General features: G+C 31.6%; 2 protein-coding genes across 3 annotated transcripts; one reads left to right on the forward strand and one right to left on the reverse strand.

Annotated features, from left to right (window-relative positions):
- Nucleotides 1-210: 210 nt before the first annotated feature.
- On the forward strand, nucleotides 211-8,263 carry LOC129914033 (uncharacterized protein CG4951). 2 transcript variants are annotated; one of them, XM_055993065.1, is made up of 5 exons: nucleotides 211-382; nucleotides 463-946; nucleotides 1,010-1,730; nucleotides 7,727-7,949; nucleotides 8,020-8,263. In XM_055993065.1, the coding sequence occupies exons 1-5, from the start codon at nucleotides 347-349 to the stop codon at nucleotides 8,185-8,187; spliced, it is 1,632 nt and encodes a 543-aa protein (XP_055849040.1). In that variant the 5' UTR covers nucleotides 211-346; the 3' UTR covers nucleotides 8,188-8,263. The 2 variants fall into 2 exon arrangements, with proteins under 2 accessions (XP_055849040.1, XP_055849039.1); XM_055993064.1 differs by having other exon boundaries at nucleotides 213-382; nucleotides 463-1,730.
- Nucleotides 8,264-8,374: 111 nt separating this feature from the next.
- Nucleotides 8,375-19,357, reverse strand: LOC129914032 (endoplasmin). Its single transcript, XM_055993063.1, has 5 exons — nucleotides 19,190-19,357; nucleotides 18,981-19,067; nucleotides 18,834-18,916; nucleotides 11,870-13,140; nucleotides 8,375-9,480 (listed from the first exon to the last, which is right to left on the reverse strand). The coding sequence occupies exons 1-5, from the start codon at nucleotides 19,239-19,241 to the stop codon at nucleotides 8,586-8,588; spliced, it is 2,388 nt and encodes a 795-aa protein (XP_055849038.1). The 5' UTR covers nucleotides 19,242-19,357; the 3' UTR covers nucleotides 8,375-8,585.
- Nucleotides 19,358-19,875: the final 518 nt, after the last annotated feature.

Consider the following 19,875-nt stretch of genomic DNA (forward strand, 5'->3'; position numbering starts at 1 on the left):
CAAACTGACACATCAACGTTGAGATGTGGAATTTTTTTCATATATAGTACCCGTACCGTACCCGTACCGCTACCGCATACTTTTGCGGTGTGGTCAAGCATTTAATCTGTTTCACACTTTAAAAAAATCACACCTCATTTTTTTTCGGTATACCATCCCTGTTTATAATTAAATTTTTTTTACCTCAACTGTCACTTTTAACGTCATTTTATGCCGCACAAAATTTTGTTTACGTTTCCCTTTTTTTTTATATTCAATTCAATTTTAAAATTTATTTTTGGACAAATAAAAAAAAAAACATCCCAAAAATCTACCATATTTTAATAATAGAAATCCAAAGTAAACAATGGAAACGTGTTCACATTTACTTGAAATTCGAAAAGTAATTATATTTCAATCAAATTCCACCCAAAATACTACAAAATATAACTTTTCTTTTTTTTTTTTAATTTCGAAATCCAGGTCATGGATAAATGCCTTGTTTGTGATATCCAAGTGCAGGACATAACCCTTACCTTAACAGGACTACAAATACAAACCAACAAGTGGTTGCATTTAGAAGATTGGCTTGAAATTGATTCAGCCATTGAAAAGCTATTAAAACCATTTAGTCAATCAGAAACATTAGATGGTTTTGATGAGAAAGACTTTCATTTAGGCGGAGCAATTCGAATAGATTGTAAAAAAACAAAATTAACAAAATCACAAAAAAGAATTTTAGGAGAAGATAAAAAATATCTTCCAATTGCTCTCGAGATAAATGTCACTAAAATAAATACTTTAGAATTGATAGAACAGATAAATATGTTTGAAGAGAAACTTTCTCGATTGAATAATAATGGTTTAATGTCGCCAACAACTGAAGAAAAGAAAACTTTGATTCATAAAGAAAGTTTACGTGAATACGATCCAACAGCTCACATTGCTGTCACCGAACAGAATTCAAGTGAGTATGTTCCTTATACAGCTTCTGTTAAAACTCCAGTTGCCTTAGACACTTCTGGTTCAGCTATTAGTGAACCATATTCTCCCAAACCTATAGCAATTGATTCAAGTTCACCTGATCAAATACCTGAATCACCAAATCGAGTTCCCAATTATAAGCCAGCTAGAATAGCTCATTCAAAACCAAAAGATAAAGAAAAAGACATAGAAGTCATTGAAAACAATAACAATGAGAAACCCTCATCATCGTCATCAAGACGACGACATTCACCTGAAGAAAAGGTCAAGTCGAAGTCGTCTAAAGAATCATCACGAAGTCATGGAACAAAACGAACAGCATCACATAGTAGCAACAAACCAACACGTAATGCTGAGCTATTTGGATCTGATGATTCGGATCAGGAAACAAAAAGCCCATTAAAATCGTCTTCCTCAAAGACTCATCAAAGTTCTAGCCATTCGTCAAGTAATGATAAAGATAGTAAAAGAAAACGTATTAAATTGAAAGATGAATCGTCTTCGAGTAAGACTTCTCTAGATGGTTGGCTTTCGAAAGGCACTATAAAGCCTGGAGACAAACCATCATCAGAGAAGACAAATGGAAAATCTTCTTCTTCTTCTTCGTCAAAAAAATCATCTAGACATGAATCTTCTTCCAAATCACATACTTCCAAGGATGATCAAACGAGAAGTGAAAAACAAGCAATGGAAATGAAAAAGCTTGGAGAACTTAAAGATGCTTTAAAAGCTAGACGGAAATCACCACAACCAGAAATTGAGATCCTGTAAGTGATGACAGGATTATGATGTCTTAGTTTTATGTTTTTAGTTAGACACAGTGCTTTGTTTTGTATTTTGTAAACTTTTTTTATTGATTTGAAATGTAGCTATATTAAAGTAATTTATTGCATTTTGGATAAAATCCTTTGCATGTTTAATTGTTTTCTATGTAATTTGTAAGAAATAAGAATTTTCCTTGTTATAAATGCTGGCATTCTGGTTAAGTAAATTAGAAATTTTCTTCTAGCTTCAACTTTTCTTTTTCTATCTTTTTATTACTTCTGCGCCAATTTGGTCTCAATTTCGAAAAGATCATTATTCACCCACTATCAGCTTCACACCACCTCTGAAATTAGCAGGATGATCCCAAAAAGCTGCGTCAAGCCTAACAGTTTTGCTTTCCTATTTGCTTTGCTTCTTTTCTGAGGCTACTACGTATTGGTATTTGCAATTGCTTCTAGCTGGAGTTCCGGGGCCTATTTTCCTTCTTGCTTTACAATCGAATATGGAAGTTGTCTGGTATTTCCTTTCTGAAGTACAGTAGCGAGTAAAAAAAAATGCAAACAATAAAAACATTAGCATCTTTTTGCTCGTCTAAAAACGCATATTTAGGTAGACTTTTGACCAAATAATGGTTTTGGAGTAAAATATTCCACAAATTGACTCTGTTTAATGAAAAGTACCTGGGTGACCGAGCTTTGCTCGGTATCCTTAAATGTTATAACTTTCAGTGAAAAAATTCAAATGTAAACAGCAATTTTTTGGAGTGGGTTTGAGTTTGCAATGACCAGTTTTTTCGCGGGTTACAAAACACCACATTCCCACTTTATAATCCAGTTTATTTAAGTTTGAATATACGATCAGCAATGAATAGAAGGGTTACAGGAATCTGCATTATCGAAAATGCTTACAGCAATGAGATCTCTTTTTGTTCAAACTTTAATTTTCGGGTCAGAAAGTTTTGGATGGTGAATATAAAGTTATGCTTTTTTTCAAGTTTAGCCTTGTATGAAGAAATACTATTTTTATCCCTGTTTTTTTTTTCTGTATCAGTGGATGCTTTACTCCTTTCTTTTTTTTACTTAGGTATACAGGGTGTCCCAAAAGTAATAGATCAAACGAAATATGCTGATTGGGGAACTTAAGGGCTCTCAGAATTTGGAACCTTGTTCATCCCGAATCCTTACGGGTTTCGATTAAATGCAATTCTTGTGAAATTTCGAAAAATCCTTACTTGGCAACAGTATTCTGCTCCCTGCGGCCATTAATCAATAATCGCAAAATATTATTATTTTAATTCAAGAAAACATGGTTTTTCAGAACAAAAAACAACCAACTGAAAAACCCTGTTTTGTTGAATTCAATTTGTAATATTTTGCGATCTAACTGCAACTTTGGAAACTTTTATACTTTTTTGAAAACTACAATAAGAGGACAACTTTTTAAAATAATAAACCATTCTCACACCGAAAAATTTTTTTTGCGGTGTTGGTCGCAAATAAAAGTTAGAAATAGATTTTTTTATAAAACTTGAAACTGTTAGTTAATTTGCAGCGAAATGGCATATGGAATAAAAAATATTTTGATTAATTAATTGTTCCTAATTATTTGACAATGTCGTAAAAGAATTTTAAAAAACAAAAATCAATAATGGGCGCAAGAAGCAGAGTACTGTTGCCAAGTAGGGATTTTTCGAAATTTCACAAGAATTGCATTAAATCGAAAACCGTAAGGATTTGGGATGAACAAGTTACCAAATTATGAGAGCCCTTAAGTTCACCAATTAGCATATTTCGTTTGATCCATTACTTTTGGGACACCCTGTATATTATAAGATTGACATTAGGTCAACGGTGTTGCTTTTTGTGAGTTATTTTATTCTTATACGTTAACAATAGTCGCATTAAAATGAAAAAAAAAAAACGTAAAACAAAGATAATTAGTGATACCAAATCAACAAATTACTTAAAAGTTTCAATACATGATCAAAAAAGTCATGATCTAAAAAATTTTGTTTAGTTATTGTAACAAAAAGAAAAAGAACAATGCGTAACACATGGAACCATCCCTCAAAAATTTATTGAAATCGTTGAATCTGTCTTCGCTAAAAAAAAAACTAATATAAGAGAAAATACTTCCAAAATGTTGTATTTACCTCAACCCTCAAAATTTCATCGAAATCTTTAAAGTTGTTACCAAAAAAAAAATTCTATGTTTAAAAAGTGGGCTTGGCAGTGGGCGGATTTTTCCAAAAAAAAACTTCCAAAACTTTTTACTTTCTTAGATAAACAAACCCTGAAAATTTCATCGAAATCGTTAGAGCCGTTCCCGAAAAAACTTATATGTTAAAAAAGTGGGCGTGGCAGTGGGCGGATTTTTCCAAAAATACTTCCAAAACTTTTTAATCGCTTATACAAACAAACCCTGAAAATTTCATCGAAATCGTAAGAGCCGTTTCCGAAAAAACTTATATGTTAAAAAAGTGGGCGTGGCAGTGGGCGGATTTTTCAAAAAAAAAATTCCAAAACTTTTTACTCGCTTATATAAACAAACCCTGAAAATTTCACCGAAATCGTTAGAGCCGTTCCCGAAAAAACTTATATGTTAAAAAAGTGGGCGTGGCAGTGGGCGGATTTTTCCAAAAATACTTCCAAAACTTTTTACTCGCTTAGATGAACAAACCCTGAAAATTTCATCGAAATCGTTAGAGCCGTTTCCGAGATCCCAATTTTATATATATTTATATATATATATATATATATATAAACAATTTTAGCTCGTTTAAAGTTATAAGATAAAACAGTTTCAATATGCCACATTTGGTAACTTAGTTCTTGTTCAAAACTCTTTAAACCTCTTTCGTTTGCATTTTTTTTGCTTGCTGCTGTAGTTCACAGGGTTTCTCTGGGGCGGTTATTTTAACTAGTGGGTTCCTAAGACCCTTGTTCTTTTAATTACAATAAGCTTTTTGGCATGTATTACATGTCTTTCTAACAACGGTGGTTAAAAATAAACGAAAATATACACCAAACAACAGAGATTGTGACATTATTGTTATGTTGTATAAGTTGCCTCGTTCTTGACGCTGGATAATTCTTCTAGCTTGTGGAAAATTTCAACTTATGATCAAAAAGTTTTTTTTTTGGCGAGCTAATGCTCTTGTTGTGCCCTCTTCCATACCTACCAGAGGAAATCGTCGTGCGTTGAACTCAGCACACTTTAATTATAATGTTCACTTTAATTGTCCATTCGGTATCATCTTCGGATATTTTTTTGGGTCAATCAAAGTGCAATAAGACAATAATTGAATTGAGCTGACTCTTTAAACGTGTCGTAGATTATCCACTGGGGAAGTTGGGCTCGGAATGACACGACAAGTTGAGTATGGGTGTTTTCATAAACGTCGGAAATCTGCGTCAGTCCAATCGTCTTTCTGCTTTGCTGCATTAATGAACACACCAATTCTGCAGAATGTTTGCAGGCCTGCCTTGGTACAATTTTCAGCAGTCACTGAGTGTTCATAAACGTCAGAAAAAAAATATAAAAAAATTACCACAGAATGAGTTTTGCTTAAGCAAAAAAATATTTCTTTTTCAGTTCCCAAAAATATTGTTTTTAATAACACGAAAAATTTGTAAACCGTGTTACATTAGGGTGGGTAAAAAAAAATACTTTCTTCTAACAAAAAAATAATAAAAACACCGAGTAGTTCACATTTAAAACAAATTATCTATGGAAAAAATATTTTTAATTAGGGTGTTCAAGAAAGTTTTTTTATGCGTTTGAAAAAAAAAAAAAATGATTTTTAGTGCACAGAAAGTTTGTTAAGTGCCTTTTTGCTATTGTAATATTAAATTCATGCCAAATTAATTAAATTGAATTTGGTTGAATTCCAAGCGCAAATGTTAAATATACCATTTTTCTGAGCCCCCTAATTCGAAAATACCTACCCCTATTTTACATTACATTTCATAAACCATGTTTTACAAACTTTCTCTGCTGTGAAAAATAATTTTTTTAATTAATTAAAAAAAAAAAAGTTTGAACCACCCTAATGGAAATTTTTTTTTTCTTCGATAATTTGGTCAATACAATATCCACGTTGATTTTTTTGGAATTCTTCAAGAAACTGTAGAAGTTAACATTTTTTAGAGCCACCCTAATACGAAAAAAAATTTATATAAACTCATTATCTCAAAAAACACGATTTCGAAATTTTCTGTGTCATTTAAATTTAAATTTTTCGAAAAATGAAAAAAGAAACATTTTTTGCACCACCCTAATTAATATGTTTGCTTTTCATTTTTTTTAACAATATTTAAATTTATTAACAAAAAAAAAATCGAATCAAGAGTCAAATAAATTTCTTCTTGAGTTCTGCAGCAATAAAATTTTGGCTGCGCAATCTGCCCGATGTTGACGTTTATGAACAGCAGAACTGCAGTTGGACTAAGTTAGTCCGATCGCAGATCTGACTTTATGAACACGACTAACGCAGGCCTAAGTTAGACAGACGTTTATGAAAACACCCTATAACTTAAACGTTAACAAGAGTAGTTAGTTCGAATATTAACCCCTGCGAATTCCCATAATATAACTTTTTATAGTTATAACACTCTTTACTGTTAGTATAAGTCCCATGAGCAAAAATTATAACCTATTCGAAAAAAAACTTAGAAACATATTTCTCCTATGATAATAAAAGCATACTCAGTATGGGAACTTTCAAAGCGACAGTCTTTTAAATTCGTGTTTTAAATTCTTAACAATAACCGTACGGTTAATATGATGAAGAAGCGCGGACAAAATGATTTTAGTATAGAAAAGTGAAACCTTAAATTTTCTTTTCTTTTAAACAAAATAAGGGCAAAGGCTACCATCAGACACCACAAAAATGCAAAATAGAAGCCAAGATTCAATATGCATTTCATACATACATATATTTAATGTTGGCTTCTATTTGTTGTGAAATCCACGTTCGGTAGGTGTAACAAAGGAGTTTGTTCTTCGAAAGCCAGTTTTCTCTGAAGCACTGAAAATATAATCGGTTCAAACGAAGTATTTCGATCGGGATATTTTTGTTTCCATTTTTGTTTTGGCAGCAGTTTGGTTTGAGCAACTATTAAATTATTTCAGTAGAAAAAAAGTTACGCATACACCACAGTGTCCCAATTTGATATTCATAGTTTTGGCCTGTTTTGTTTGAAGTAACAAATAGAAGTAATTGTTGTATTTATTAGACTAGATTTGTGGTAAACCAACAACAACAAAAGTGTATTGTTTCAATTATTTTCAATCAGCTTAAATAATTTTACATCTTTTTTTTAACATCTCCAAATATTTATTTATGTCGTTTTCGATTGGTAAGAATTCGGAATTTCACACAGCTGTCAGTGGAAACGAGCAAATAAAAATAAAAAAAATTCCAACTCCCAAACTTGGTGAAAAGATTAACCAATTAAATTTTCAAATACGCCTTAATCTAGTGTCTTAAATTTAAAAAGTTGGCAACATTTAATATATCTCACTATTTATTGATAAATTATGGTTTTTTTTTGTCTTCGCAATGTTTAAAACGACAAATAGAAACCAAAAAAAGGAAAGAGAAGATAAGGACAGATGTTAGAAATTGCGTTTCCTCCGTTCGCTTAATCAGTTAAAAGTGGTCAGAGTTCACAAAAAATTTGTATTTTAAAGAATTCACCACAACGTAAAAAAAATACGGAAGGGGTACGGGAACTGTATGAAAAAATTATAAAATGGAACGTTCAAGTGTGGAATTTTGTTCATACAATTATCCATACCGCATATCTTTCCGTTGTAGTCGATTCTTAAAAACGTTAGGTTTCAAATGTTTTTCTTGAACAAATCTATTTTTACTGGGTTAAAAAAATGATTCTTTAATTAATAAACGCATAACTCTGTCCCGCATAACTCGGCTATTCATTACTCCGTTACTATTTCTTTCTTAACTAATCTTAGACCATAACTTATATTTCAGGAACCTCACACACCTTTCAGTAGATCAAATAATAGCAACATTTGATGGGATACGTCCTGTATTGGATCCAATATTTGCCACATATTCGAAAAAGTCTAAAGTAACAGGCTATGATGGTATAAATCATATGAAAACTTTAATGCTTATTGAAGATAAAAAACAATTACAAATGCTGAATTTTTTGCGTGAAAATTATCAACCTGAAGAAAAAGGTGCACCAAGTGTAAGTTTTAATACATAATCTAAAATCCCACAAAAACCTTTTTAAAAAACAATAAATCTTTTATTTACAGCTTACAGATTTATACATCAATGCCATGGTACCAGAATGGACTGTAAATGTTTTTATGAAAGAATTTAATTTTACACGATCAGAAGCGTTGGATAGGCTTCAAGCTCAAGAGGAATCTACGGTGCGTCATAATAAAGAAGATATACTCGATACTACAGTGACAATATAAAAGATCCTTAATTGTAAAAAAAATATTTGTTAAACAATGAAAAAAAAAATCGTGTTTTTTATAATTTTTATTTTTTTTTATTATTCGACGTAATGTTGGAGTGTTTCTTAAATAAATTGTTTTCATTTTAAATAAACTAAGCTACAAAATTTTTTTTTAGCTATCAAAACATATAATAACTGATTTGTTTCTAAATAGTAGATAAGTAGGAATTTTATAAAAAAATAATAATAATGCGCCTTATTCACAATTACATAAAGAGAGCGACAGAGCTCAAACCAACACACAAAACGAATGAATACAAAGTAAAAACTCTTGTTGTGTACGTGTAAATACATGAAAAAAAGTTAATAATAAAAATTCAGTCTGTTGATTTACATCTTGTGTACTGTGTTTTTCTACAGCTCATCATGCTGCTCTTCTTCTTCAGCTTCCTCAGGGGCTTCTTCTGATTGATTTGATTCATTTGAATCCAAATCTTCAACATCTTCATCATCGAATTCAGGTTGTTCGTCTAATGGCACTCCCAGTGTCTGTCGCATCATGCGTTCTACACTGTCAGCAAAGTCGGCAGTTTCTTGTAACATGAAACCTGAACGAAGTGTTGCTGTACGGAACATCATTGTTGCCATTTCCTTAGCTGTCTCATCGGCTTCGTCAGCTTCAACACGTCGCAAAAGCTCACGAATCAATGGATGACGTGGGTTAATTTCAAGAGTTTTCTTTTGATTGAGATAGTATGACCTCTGAGGATCATCAGATTTCTGATGGGCATTGGACATGGCAAGACGTTCCATGTTTCCAGTCCAGCCAAACATACCGGCGACCAGCGCACATGGTGAGTTGCTCAAACGTTCAGAAACTTGAGCCTTCATGATTTTATCTTTCAATGCTTCTTCGTTCAACCATTTGACGAGGGGTTCGAAGGTGCTCTTTAATTCTTCAAATTTGCTCTTGCTCTTTTCAGATTCGGATAATTTGAATCCTTCCTTGGCGACGTTTTGGAATTTCTTTCCATCGAATTCTGGTAGAGCAGAGATGCAATATTCATCGACGGCTTCAACTAAATACAAAACTTCGTAACCCTTGGCGAGCAAACGTTCAACAAATGGTGAGTTTTCAACTTCTTGGCGGCTAGATCCAGCAATGAAGTAAATGTGTTCTTGGTTTGGCTTCATACGTTCAACGTATTCAGTAAGACCAGTTATGCCTTTGCCATGGGATGATTGGAAACGAAGAATCTTGGCCAAGCGAGAACGGTTGCTAGGATCTTCCATAACTCCAAGTTTGATGCTGAAATAAAAAAAAGTGTTTCATTAGAATTTCTGGAGATTAAATAAAAATTCTAGATTATCTGTTAAAAAATGACTTTGATTTTATAATTGCCACGGAAACGCATTAAGCATAAATGACTGAAATAAAGCTAAAAAACTATAAAGTAGTAAGATGTGATATACTGGGTGAGTACTTTTCTTCATAAAGCAAATTTAGCAAGTGGAAGAAAATCCTAAGGTAGCATTGAATAAAATTATTTGGTGGTTAGTTTGGTTTAATTGGTTTTCAAATTGTAAGTACAAAAAACGTGAAATCATTTCAGATGTTTCTTATAAACAAAATGTATCGGAGCCAACGGACTTTCCCAAAATTCGTCTACTTTGTTAGACTACTATGAAAATGTACAAGCCAAAGTAATAAAAGAATTCAAAATCAGTGATCACGAAACATTTTTGAAACCAGGTTTTCGAAGTGAATTGATAAACAATGAAAATAACAAGTCTAGTTTACAGGAACTTAAACTAAAATTCGAAATCATTCAGTCAGAAAATTAAAACGGGTATGAGTAAGTCGATGATCTCAAAAACAATATGTTCGAAAAATTGCAAAATCGCTTGGTTTAATCAAAACTTATTTAATATGAAATTTTAAAAAATTCAACTTCATCAAAGATTGGAATATTTATAGGTACGTAAGTGATCTTCAACTAGCAAAAAATAATTTCATTGCCAAAAAAGTTGATCAATCCAACGACCAAAAAACAATGTGGAGAACAATAAAATCGCTTGGCTTTAATGAAGATAAAAATGAGGTAGAGCAAATTATACGTGAGAACAAAACTATAAAAAATAAAAAAAAGAGATAGCTAACAAGTTTTAACTTGGTGTTGAAGAAATAAATGATAAAATACCCTTATTTAAATTCAAAAGACTACAACGGTTTGTCAACTAGGATGTTATTGAGTGCTATGGACATTGTGGGACCTTTTTTAATGTCTTAAACAATTCACTAAGTAGCGGAAAATTTCTCGAAGAATGGAAGAAGTCTACAGTTGTGCCGATAGAGAAAGTAAAGAATGCGTTAAATCCAGCAGAGTTTTGCACGGTAAACAAGCTTATGACAGAAAGTAAAGTGTTGAAAAAAATTGTTCACAAAGCTTTTTGGAATCCAACAACTAGTTGAGTGAGTACCAGTGTACCAGTCAGGGTTTCGTAAACAACACAGCTGCGAGTCGCTTTTAAATCTGGTTGTGACACGGTGGAAAACCGAAGTATATGAAAAAAAGGTTGCAGTTGCAATTTTTGTTGGACCTTCAAAGAGTGTTCGAGACCACCGACCGAGACATACTAGTTCAGAAACTGAGAAATATGCTATTGAAGGAGTAGAACTCAAATAGTTTAGGAATTATTTATCAAAAAGAACTCAAAATACAAAAGTAGCGCACGAAATTTTTGAAAGTATAGAAGTGACTTGCAGTGCTTCAAGCTGCAGTTCTGGGAACGCTTCTTTTCATTATTTACATCAATGAAAACGTTCTAAAACATTCAAAGGCTAGAATGTTTGCAGACGACAGTCTTATATACGTTTCGGGAAACAACGGGCGAATGCGAACGCCAAGTTGTTCAATAAAAATTTTTTTAATGTTATGATTAAACCACATTGTGAATATTGTTCAACAATACTGTTTTTAGGTAATAATCAAATAACTGAACGATTACAAAATCTCAGAATGAGGTGTATCATAATCAACTAGTATTCTTCATAAAGTTTTAAAATTATTCAATAATACTGCCCAACACACAAAAATTTTCCAGACCGTTGTTTATCATTTCTTACTAAATTTAGGGTGTTGATTACGAAAACAACATTAGTTTTTTTTCGAGCAGCTCTAGTTTTTAAAGTATTCATACATTAAAAGGCATAGAAATTCATAAAAAATGTTAACAAACAGTTAAAATAGGCATAACTTCAAAATTGGTACGAAATTACCCCCAAAATGTGGAAAACTAAAATATTTTTAAAAAATAGAGCTCTTAGAAATTAATGTGATTTTTAGGTTTACAAATACATTAATTATTTTAATATAAATTTTCCTGCAAAATACAAGGAAAACTTTAAAATTAGTATGAATATTCCCCCAAATATGAAAAATTAAATATTTCAAAAACTAGAGCTGCTAGAAAGAAACTAATAATTTTTCAGCTTACTGCACCCAATTATATAAAATTTGATATAAATCTTTTTGGAACATTTTAAAAAGTTTACAATTGTTGGCCAGTGTAATCTACCAAATGAATTAACAGTAGAAAATAATGTGATAATATTTAAAAATAATGTTAATCTCATATGTAAAATCCAATTATAATTAATTAGCTAAAGCTAAATAAAGAATCAAATCAAATCTTACTTTGTTGAGTATTCCTTCCATAATTTTTCATAACTGTCTTTGTCGAGTTTCTTAATCATGTCCAAAACTTTGCGAATCAACTTCTTCTTGATGACCTTAATAAGCTTATGCTGTTGAAGGGTTTCACGTGAAACATTCAAAGGCAAATCATCAGAATCGACAACACCGCGAATGAAGCTCAAGTAGTTTGGCATCATATCGTTGAATTCGTCAGTAATGAAGACACGACGTACATAAAGCTTGATATTGTCTGATTTGGTTCCATAGCGATTGAAGCTTTCAGATGGTTGAACTTTGGGAATGTACAACAAACTCTTGAATGTGACTTCACCTTCAGCAACGAAATGTGTTTGAGCTAAGGGCTCTGAAGTATCCTTGGTAAGACTCTTATAGAATTCAGTGTATTCCTTTTCGGTGACTTCACTTGGTTTACGTGTCCAGATGGGTTTGCTTTCGTTAATCAAAGACCAATCCCAGACAGTCTTTGTGACTTTCTTAGTTTTGGGTTTCTTTTCTTCCGAATCATCTTCTTCAACTTTAGCATCTTCATCTTCATCAATAACATCTTCGTCGGCTTTCTTTTCTTTAACTTCTTCCTCTTCAATTGGAACTTCTTCATCGACATTCTTACTTTCCCACAAATAAATTGGGAAATTAATGAATTGAGAGTATTTACGAACCAATTGTTTGATTGTTTCTTGTTCGAGGAAATCTTGAGCTTCTTCTTTCATGTGCAATGAGATAACTGTTCCACGTTGTAGAGTATTGCCACGAGGATCATCAGAGATGGTGAAACTGTTTGAATCACTTTCCCAAATGTATTGTTTGTCAGCGTTGTTTTTGGTTGTAACCACAACACGATCAGCAACCAAGAAAGCTGAATAGAAACCAACACCAAATTGACCAATCATATCATTGAGATCTTGACCTTCGGTATTTTTGCTAGGATCTTGCATTTTAGCCAAGAAATCAGCTGTACCCGATTTGGCAATTGTTCCCAAATTATTAACTAAATCTTGATTAGTCATACCGATACCAGTGTCCATGATGTGGAGGATTTTGTTTTCTTTGTCCGCCTTGATTCTGATCAATAATTCGGGATTGGTTTCAATTTCATTTCGATCAGTAAGGGCAAGCAAACGAATCTTATCGATGGCATCGGAGGCGTTTGAAATCAATTCACGCAAGAAGATCTCCTTGTTCTTGTATAGAGAGTTAATGATGAGCTTCATCATGCGGTTGACTTCAGTTTGGAATGTGAACTTTTCCGCCTGGAATAAAAAAGTATTGAAATTTAGTTTATATAAAAATTTTGTTAAATAATTGGTTCATTCGTCCACAAAACGTATAACTACTTGACAAAGTGCAGAACAAAATTTCCACACTTTATACCTACACAAATATCTGTTTCAATCAGAGAAAGGTTCTTAAGAAAAACTTTAAATTTTAAAATTAATACTTGGATAAAATAAAATCATCTGAACTAGTCGATAACAAAATGGAACTGCGGTTTTCAGTGAAAAAAAAATAAATTTAAATTGTTTTATTTCGATGAAGAACTGCGGAGAAAGAAATGGTTTTGTGTTGGTTTTCTACCAAGTTATGATCCCAAAAATTCTTCAAAGCTTCTAAAACAATGTTCTGGGACAAACAACGATCGTGTTCGGAAGATTAGGTTTGAATCATACACTCCGCTTCAACTGAATAAGCACACAAATTGTCAAAGGTATTTTGTCCATTTTTTCCTAAGATTGAGCTTTCATGTAACATTTGATGATGTTTACAGTTAGCTTGCGATGTTGAGAAACCAAATCAGAAAGAATAATTCTCAAAGTACCGCTATTTTTTTTCGTGTTCTCTTACAAAGCGCCCCATATGGAAAAATGGTTTTTTTTTGCGTCAACTGAATAGACACACGGTCTTTCAAGGTCAATATCTTCGTTGTTTATGAGAGTTTTGAGGTGTTTGGCATACCAAATCAAAGGTTTTAATGATCACAGTGAGATTTTGTCATTTAATTAAAATTAAAAAAAAAATGTAGTAGATTAAAAGCTTTGAATACTGTCGACAGAGCTAAAATTAATTTGTTAACGGAAAAAGTACTGACCGGGTCTGCTATAGCTACCAAAATTGATCGGAGTTTTAGTGTGTTGCCTATTCGTACCTCAAAAATAAAAGTTCGTACAGAAAAAATATGAATTAAGGTAAAAAACGGCAAAAATAGCAGTTAATCGACGAGAAATTTTGAGATCTGCCTCCAATTCATTTGACTGTGGGGTAAAAATCAAACAAAAAGCTGGTGTTTCTGCAAGTGTTTCAACACTCCGCAAAGTAATTACCAGCACGGATAATTTTAACCCATTAAAAGTCCAAAATAAACCAACTTTAAACAAGCAACAAAAAGGTATTTGTTTAGAATTTTCTAGACTCCATATGAGCTGGAAAAATGAGTAACGCAAAGTGGTTTTTTTCATTTGAAAAAAGTCAATTATGATGGCCCCGAAGACTTCAATTATGAATCTATCAAAATTGAACATTTTCAAATGAGAAAAACCACTTTGCGGAGTGTATGAATTGAAGTCACCTATGCAAATTATTTTTTTTTTTTTTTCGTTTATGGTGTTTTAACTAATTTTTGGGAAAACTGAACAACTCAAAAATTTGAAAGAAACACCCTGAGAAAATTTCAATTTATGTGTTTATTTCTCCTCTATTTTTGGGTTCACCACGTTATCTCGAAAGCCATAATTTCGAAAGAGAGAAAATCGAAGTCAAAATTTCGAAAACCAATTCACTTTTGAGGCAATACTTAGATTGGACATTGCCTCAATATTGAATTTTTTTTTTTCGAGAAATATCTTGCTTAGAAACAAGAATATAATTTTAAGAACTTAGACTTTAAATTCAACTTAATCCGTTCCATTTATATAATATGATACAATTCAAGATTTGTTCGATATTTTATATTATGTTTTCGAGTGTGGAATGTTGGAAATCACTTTTGTAAGTATTTTATTTTAAAAGCAATTTGTTTTGAAAAAAATGCATTATTTTGCATTTTAATTTTTAGTGCTGAATGGTGTTTTATAGACGCCGAGAAGCCTATCATTTTGATTTAAGTTGTGAATTTAATTCAATCTTTTGTTCATAAAAAAACTAAATATTTCAATTAAATGCGCTTGAATCTTGTTGCTGTAAGAATAATATTACAGTTAAGTTTTACAATGTCTTGTTGTAAAGTTACAAAAATTAGAAAAAAATTATGTTATTTATATGGAAAATAGAAAATTAGAAAAAGGCACCTCCAAATATTAATATTAAGAGCTAGACCAAGGGCCATTTCACATGACGCCCAAACCGACCCGGATCCGGGTAAACGCCCCTTTTGGTTGGTTGTTAAGTAAAAGACTGTGTACCATCTAGAATGGGCGTTTATCCGGTTACGGGTCAGTTTTCGGCGATTGAAGCAACTATTTTGAGTGAATCCCGAATCCCTATGATACCATCTGGTCGCCTTTCGAATTTAAACGACTCCAATTTTCTGCACATTTAGCTTTTGCTGCAACTATAAATAAAGCGCAAGAACACACTTTTGGGCATTATGTGTAATAGATATGAAATAACCCATTTTTCCACAAATTCAGTTGTTCGTTAGATGTTCGCGGTGTGGCAAACCATCTGCATTATTTATTGATGCAAAAGATGGAAAAATCAAAAATTAGTATATCAGAGAGCGTTGGAAAAATTGTAAATTTTGTATTTTTATCAAAATAAAATAGTGATAAGAATTGAACTTGTGAGTTCAGAGCAAAACATTTTTTTCAGAAAATAAAAGTAATCATTTGTTCTTGTTTACAGTGTTAAAAGTATAAACATCTAAGTACTAAGTTAATACAAAAACACGACTACTAAAACAAATTCAAATGGTCTTTTCGTGGTTCAGTTACGTGGCACAAACCGTTTTTTAACGAGATAAAAAAAGAAAATATTAAAGTCAACAAACAAGTTTAAAATATGGCCTTGAAGCCACATATGTATTTATTAAAAAAATAATTTCATGAACAGTTGTTGATTTCGAAATCTTGCACTGAGTCGAAATCAAAAGGTTTAACTCTTTCCGGGGCAGTGGTATAAAAATCCTACCACCAATTTCAGCATTTTTTTTTCAATCTTTAATAAAAAATAATATTAAATTAATACCACATTTCTATGTAAGTTGAAACTAATTTTTTCAAGAAAAGAAAAAAAAATACATAGAAATGTGGTATTAATTTAATAACATTGCATATTAAAGCTTTAAATGCTAAAAAGCGGAAAGAATAAATACGGTATGGAAAATCAGCTTTATATTAATAAGTTAGTAAAAGCAATATTTAATTTCAAGGTCCCTCAATGAATTAATCAAAAAAAAAATTAAATAAATTGAAAAATTTGGCTCATACAGCTATGTAGATTATGCTTTAGGTTGCCGGCAAATAACATAAAAGCTCAAAATATTTGAAAAAACCAACAAATTATCAACACGTCATGTTTACAATCATGTTCTATCCTTGACCCATTTGAGTGGAAATTCTAATTAAAACCTCAATAAAAAAAAAAAACCAATCGATATTTTGTCGTCGTTTAATTTTGTGCATACAAATCGAAAGTAACTATATTTAGTACCTGGGTGACCGAGCTTTGCTCGGTATCCTTAAATGTTATAACTTTCAGTGAAAAAATTCAAATGTAAACAGCAATTTTTTGGAGTGGGTTTGAGTTTGCAATGACCAGTTTTTTCGCGGGTTACAAAACACCACATTCCCACTTTATAATCCAGTTTATTTAAGTTTGAATATACGATCAGCAATGAATAGAAGGGTTACAGGAATCTGCATTATCGAAAATGCTTACAGCAATGAGATCTCTTTTTGTTCAAACTTTAATTTTCGGGTCAGAAAGTTTTGGATGGTGAATATAAAGTTATGCTTTTTTTCAAGTTTAGCCTTGTATGAAGAAATACTATTTTTATCCCTGTTTTTTTTTTTCTGTATCAGTGGATGCTTTACTCCTTTCTTTTTTTTACTTAGGTATACAGGGTGTCCCAAAAGTAATAGATCAAACGAAATATGCTGATTGGGGAACTTAAGGGCTCTCAGAATTTGGAACCTTGTTCATCCCGAATCCTTACGGGTTTCGATTAAATGCAATTCTTGTGAAATTTCGAAAAATCCTTACTTGGCAACAGTATTCTGCTCCCTGCGGCCATTAATCAATAATCGCAAAATATTATTATTTTAATTCAAGAAAACATGGTTTTTCAGAACAAAAAACAACCAACTGAAAAACCCTGTTTTGTTGAATTCAATTTGTAATATTTTGCGATCTAACTGCAACTTTGGAAACTTTTATACTTTTTTGAAAACTACAATAAGAGGACAACTTTTTAAAATAATAAACCATTCTCACACCGAAAAATTTTTTTTGCGGTGTTGGTCGCAAATAAAAGTTAGAAATAGATTTTTTTATAAAACTTGAAACTGTTAGTTAATTTGCAGCGAAATGGCATATGGAATAAAAAATATTTTGATTAATTAATTGTTCCTAATTATTTGACAATGTCGTAAAAGAATTTTAAAAAACAAAAATCAATAATGGGCGCAAGAAGCAGAGTACTGTTGCCAAGTAGGGATTTTTCGAAATTTCACAAGAATTGCATTAAATCGAAAACCGTAAGGATTTGGGATGAACAAGTTACCAAATTATGAGAGCCCTTAAGTTCACCAATTAGCATATTTCGTTTGATCCATTACTTTTGGGACACCCTGTATATTATAAGATTGACATTAGGTCAACGGTGTTGCTTTTTGTGAGTTATTTTATTCTTATACGTTAACAATAGTCGCATTAAAATGAAAAAAAAAAAACGTAAAACAAAGATAATTAGTGATACCAAATCAACAAATTACTTAAAAGTTTCAATACATGATCAAAAAAGTCATGATCTAAAAAATTTTGTTTAGTTATTGTAACAAAAAGAAAAAGAACAATGCGTAACACATGGAACCATCCCTCAAAAATTTATTGAAATCGTTGAATCTGTCTTCGCTAAAAAAAAAACTAATATAAGAGAAAATACTTCCAAAATGTTGTATTTACCTCAACCCTCAAAATTTCATCGAAATCTTTAAAGTTGTTACCAAAAAAAAAATTCTATGTTTAAAAAGTGGGCTTGGCAGTGGGCGGATTTTTCCAAAAAAAAACTTCCAAAACTTTTTACTTTCTTAGATAAACAAACCCTGAAAATTTCATCGAAATCGTTAGAGCCGTTCCCGAAAAAACTTATATGTTAAAAAAGTGGGCGTGGCAGTGGGCGGATTTTTCCAAAAATACTTCCAAAACTTTTTAATCGCTTATACAAACAAACCCTGAAAATTTCATCGAAATCGTAAGAGCCGTTTCCGAAAAAACTTATATGTTAAAAAAGTGGGCGTGGCAGTGGGCGGATTTTTCAAAAAAAAAATTCCAAAACTTTTTACTCGCTTATATAAACAAACCCTGAAAATTTCACCGAAATCGTTAGAGCCGTTCCCGAAAAAACTTATATGTTAAAAAAGTGGGCGTGGCAGTGGGCGGATTTTTCCAAAAATACTTCCAAAACTTTTTACTCGCTTAGATGAACAAACCCTGAAAATTTCATCGAAATCGTTAGAGCCGTTTCCGAGATCCCAATTTTATATATATTTATATATATATATATATATATATAAACAATTTTAGCTCGTTTAAAGTTATAAGATAAATAAAAAGGAACTGAGTCATCAAATTATTATTAAAATTCCAGAAAAAAAAACCCATAATGGAATAGGTCAAAATAATTATCTTATAAAAAATATGTTAAGTAGCAAATTCACATAATATAAATTGGGCGTCAAAGTAACGCCCATCTTTTAAGAAAGTTAAAGTAAAGTAAAAGTCTTCTTACCTTTTCACGAAGTTCTTTAAGTTGGGCAACATTCAAGCCATCAAGTTTAATAGCTTCTTCTTCGCGTTTTAAAGTTTCAGTATCTAAAAATAAAAATACAAAAATTGTGTACGTTGAAGGAAAATAGGAGCTTCCAATAAGTTTTACCTGTTCGAGAACCTTCTTTGAAGGCTCCAACATCCAAGTCAATTGTTTCAATAGAATCATCGGATTCTGCTGAAATTTGGCAGATTCCTAATAAAAACAAAACAGTAGAAAATAATTTATTATAATTTAAATAATTAAAAGGAATTTATTTAAAACAAAAGAAATTTATATAGGTTACCGGTAAAATTGTAAAATGGAGAACTTCTTACCTGATAAAAATATTAATCCAACAAGAAGTAAATACTTCATTGTTTTATCCATTTTTTTGTTTTTACTTTATTTCAAGGAATTAGTTAAATAATTGTATGGAGGACAATATTTTTCCTATTAAAAAAAATAAGGAAAACTTATTTAGCCACGACACAAATATTTTTTATGCCCGCTCTGAATCAAATTGAAAAATGAAATGATAATTGGACGAAACGAACGCGGTGCAATTTTTGTTACTCTTTTTTTTTTGAAATAAAACACAAAAAAAAAAAAGAGAAACAAAAAACCAAATGGCGATTTGTGATTGGTCCAGATCAGAAAGCAAATACATAAACCAACTGCTAGAATTTTTGACAGCTAGTGTCATTTTTTGAGTAGCTTTTCATGTAGTTTTGAATTATTGTAGTTTTTAAGGTATGCACACAATGGGTATTACTAATTAAGCAGGAGTCACATTGAAGCGTCAATAGCACTGTTGCCCATTCTCAAAGTACTGCTAGTAGTTTTCTAACGATTTTCAATGGAACGCACTTTCAACGAATTCAATACAAATCGTGTCTACCAAAACACTCCAACGGAACAGTGCTAATGGTAGATTGCTAGAGATTTTAAGCAAATAAAAGTTGATTGCATTTGTTTTTTGGGGTTTGGGCTTCAGTTGCATCAATATCCCTTATATAAATGC

This window comes from Episyrphus balteatus, chromosome 3 (assembly GCF_945859705.1).
Source record: "Episyrphus balteatus chromosome 3, idEpiBalt1.1, whole genome shotgun sequence".
NCBI lineage: Eukaryota > Metazoa > Arthropoda > Insecta > Diptera > Syrphidae > Episyrphus > Episyrphus balteatus.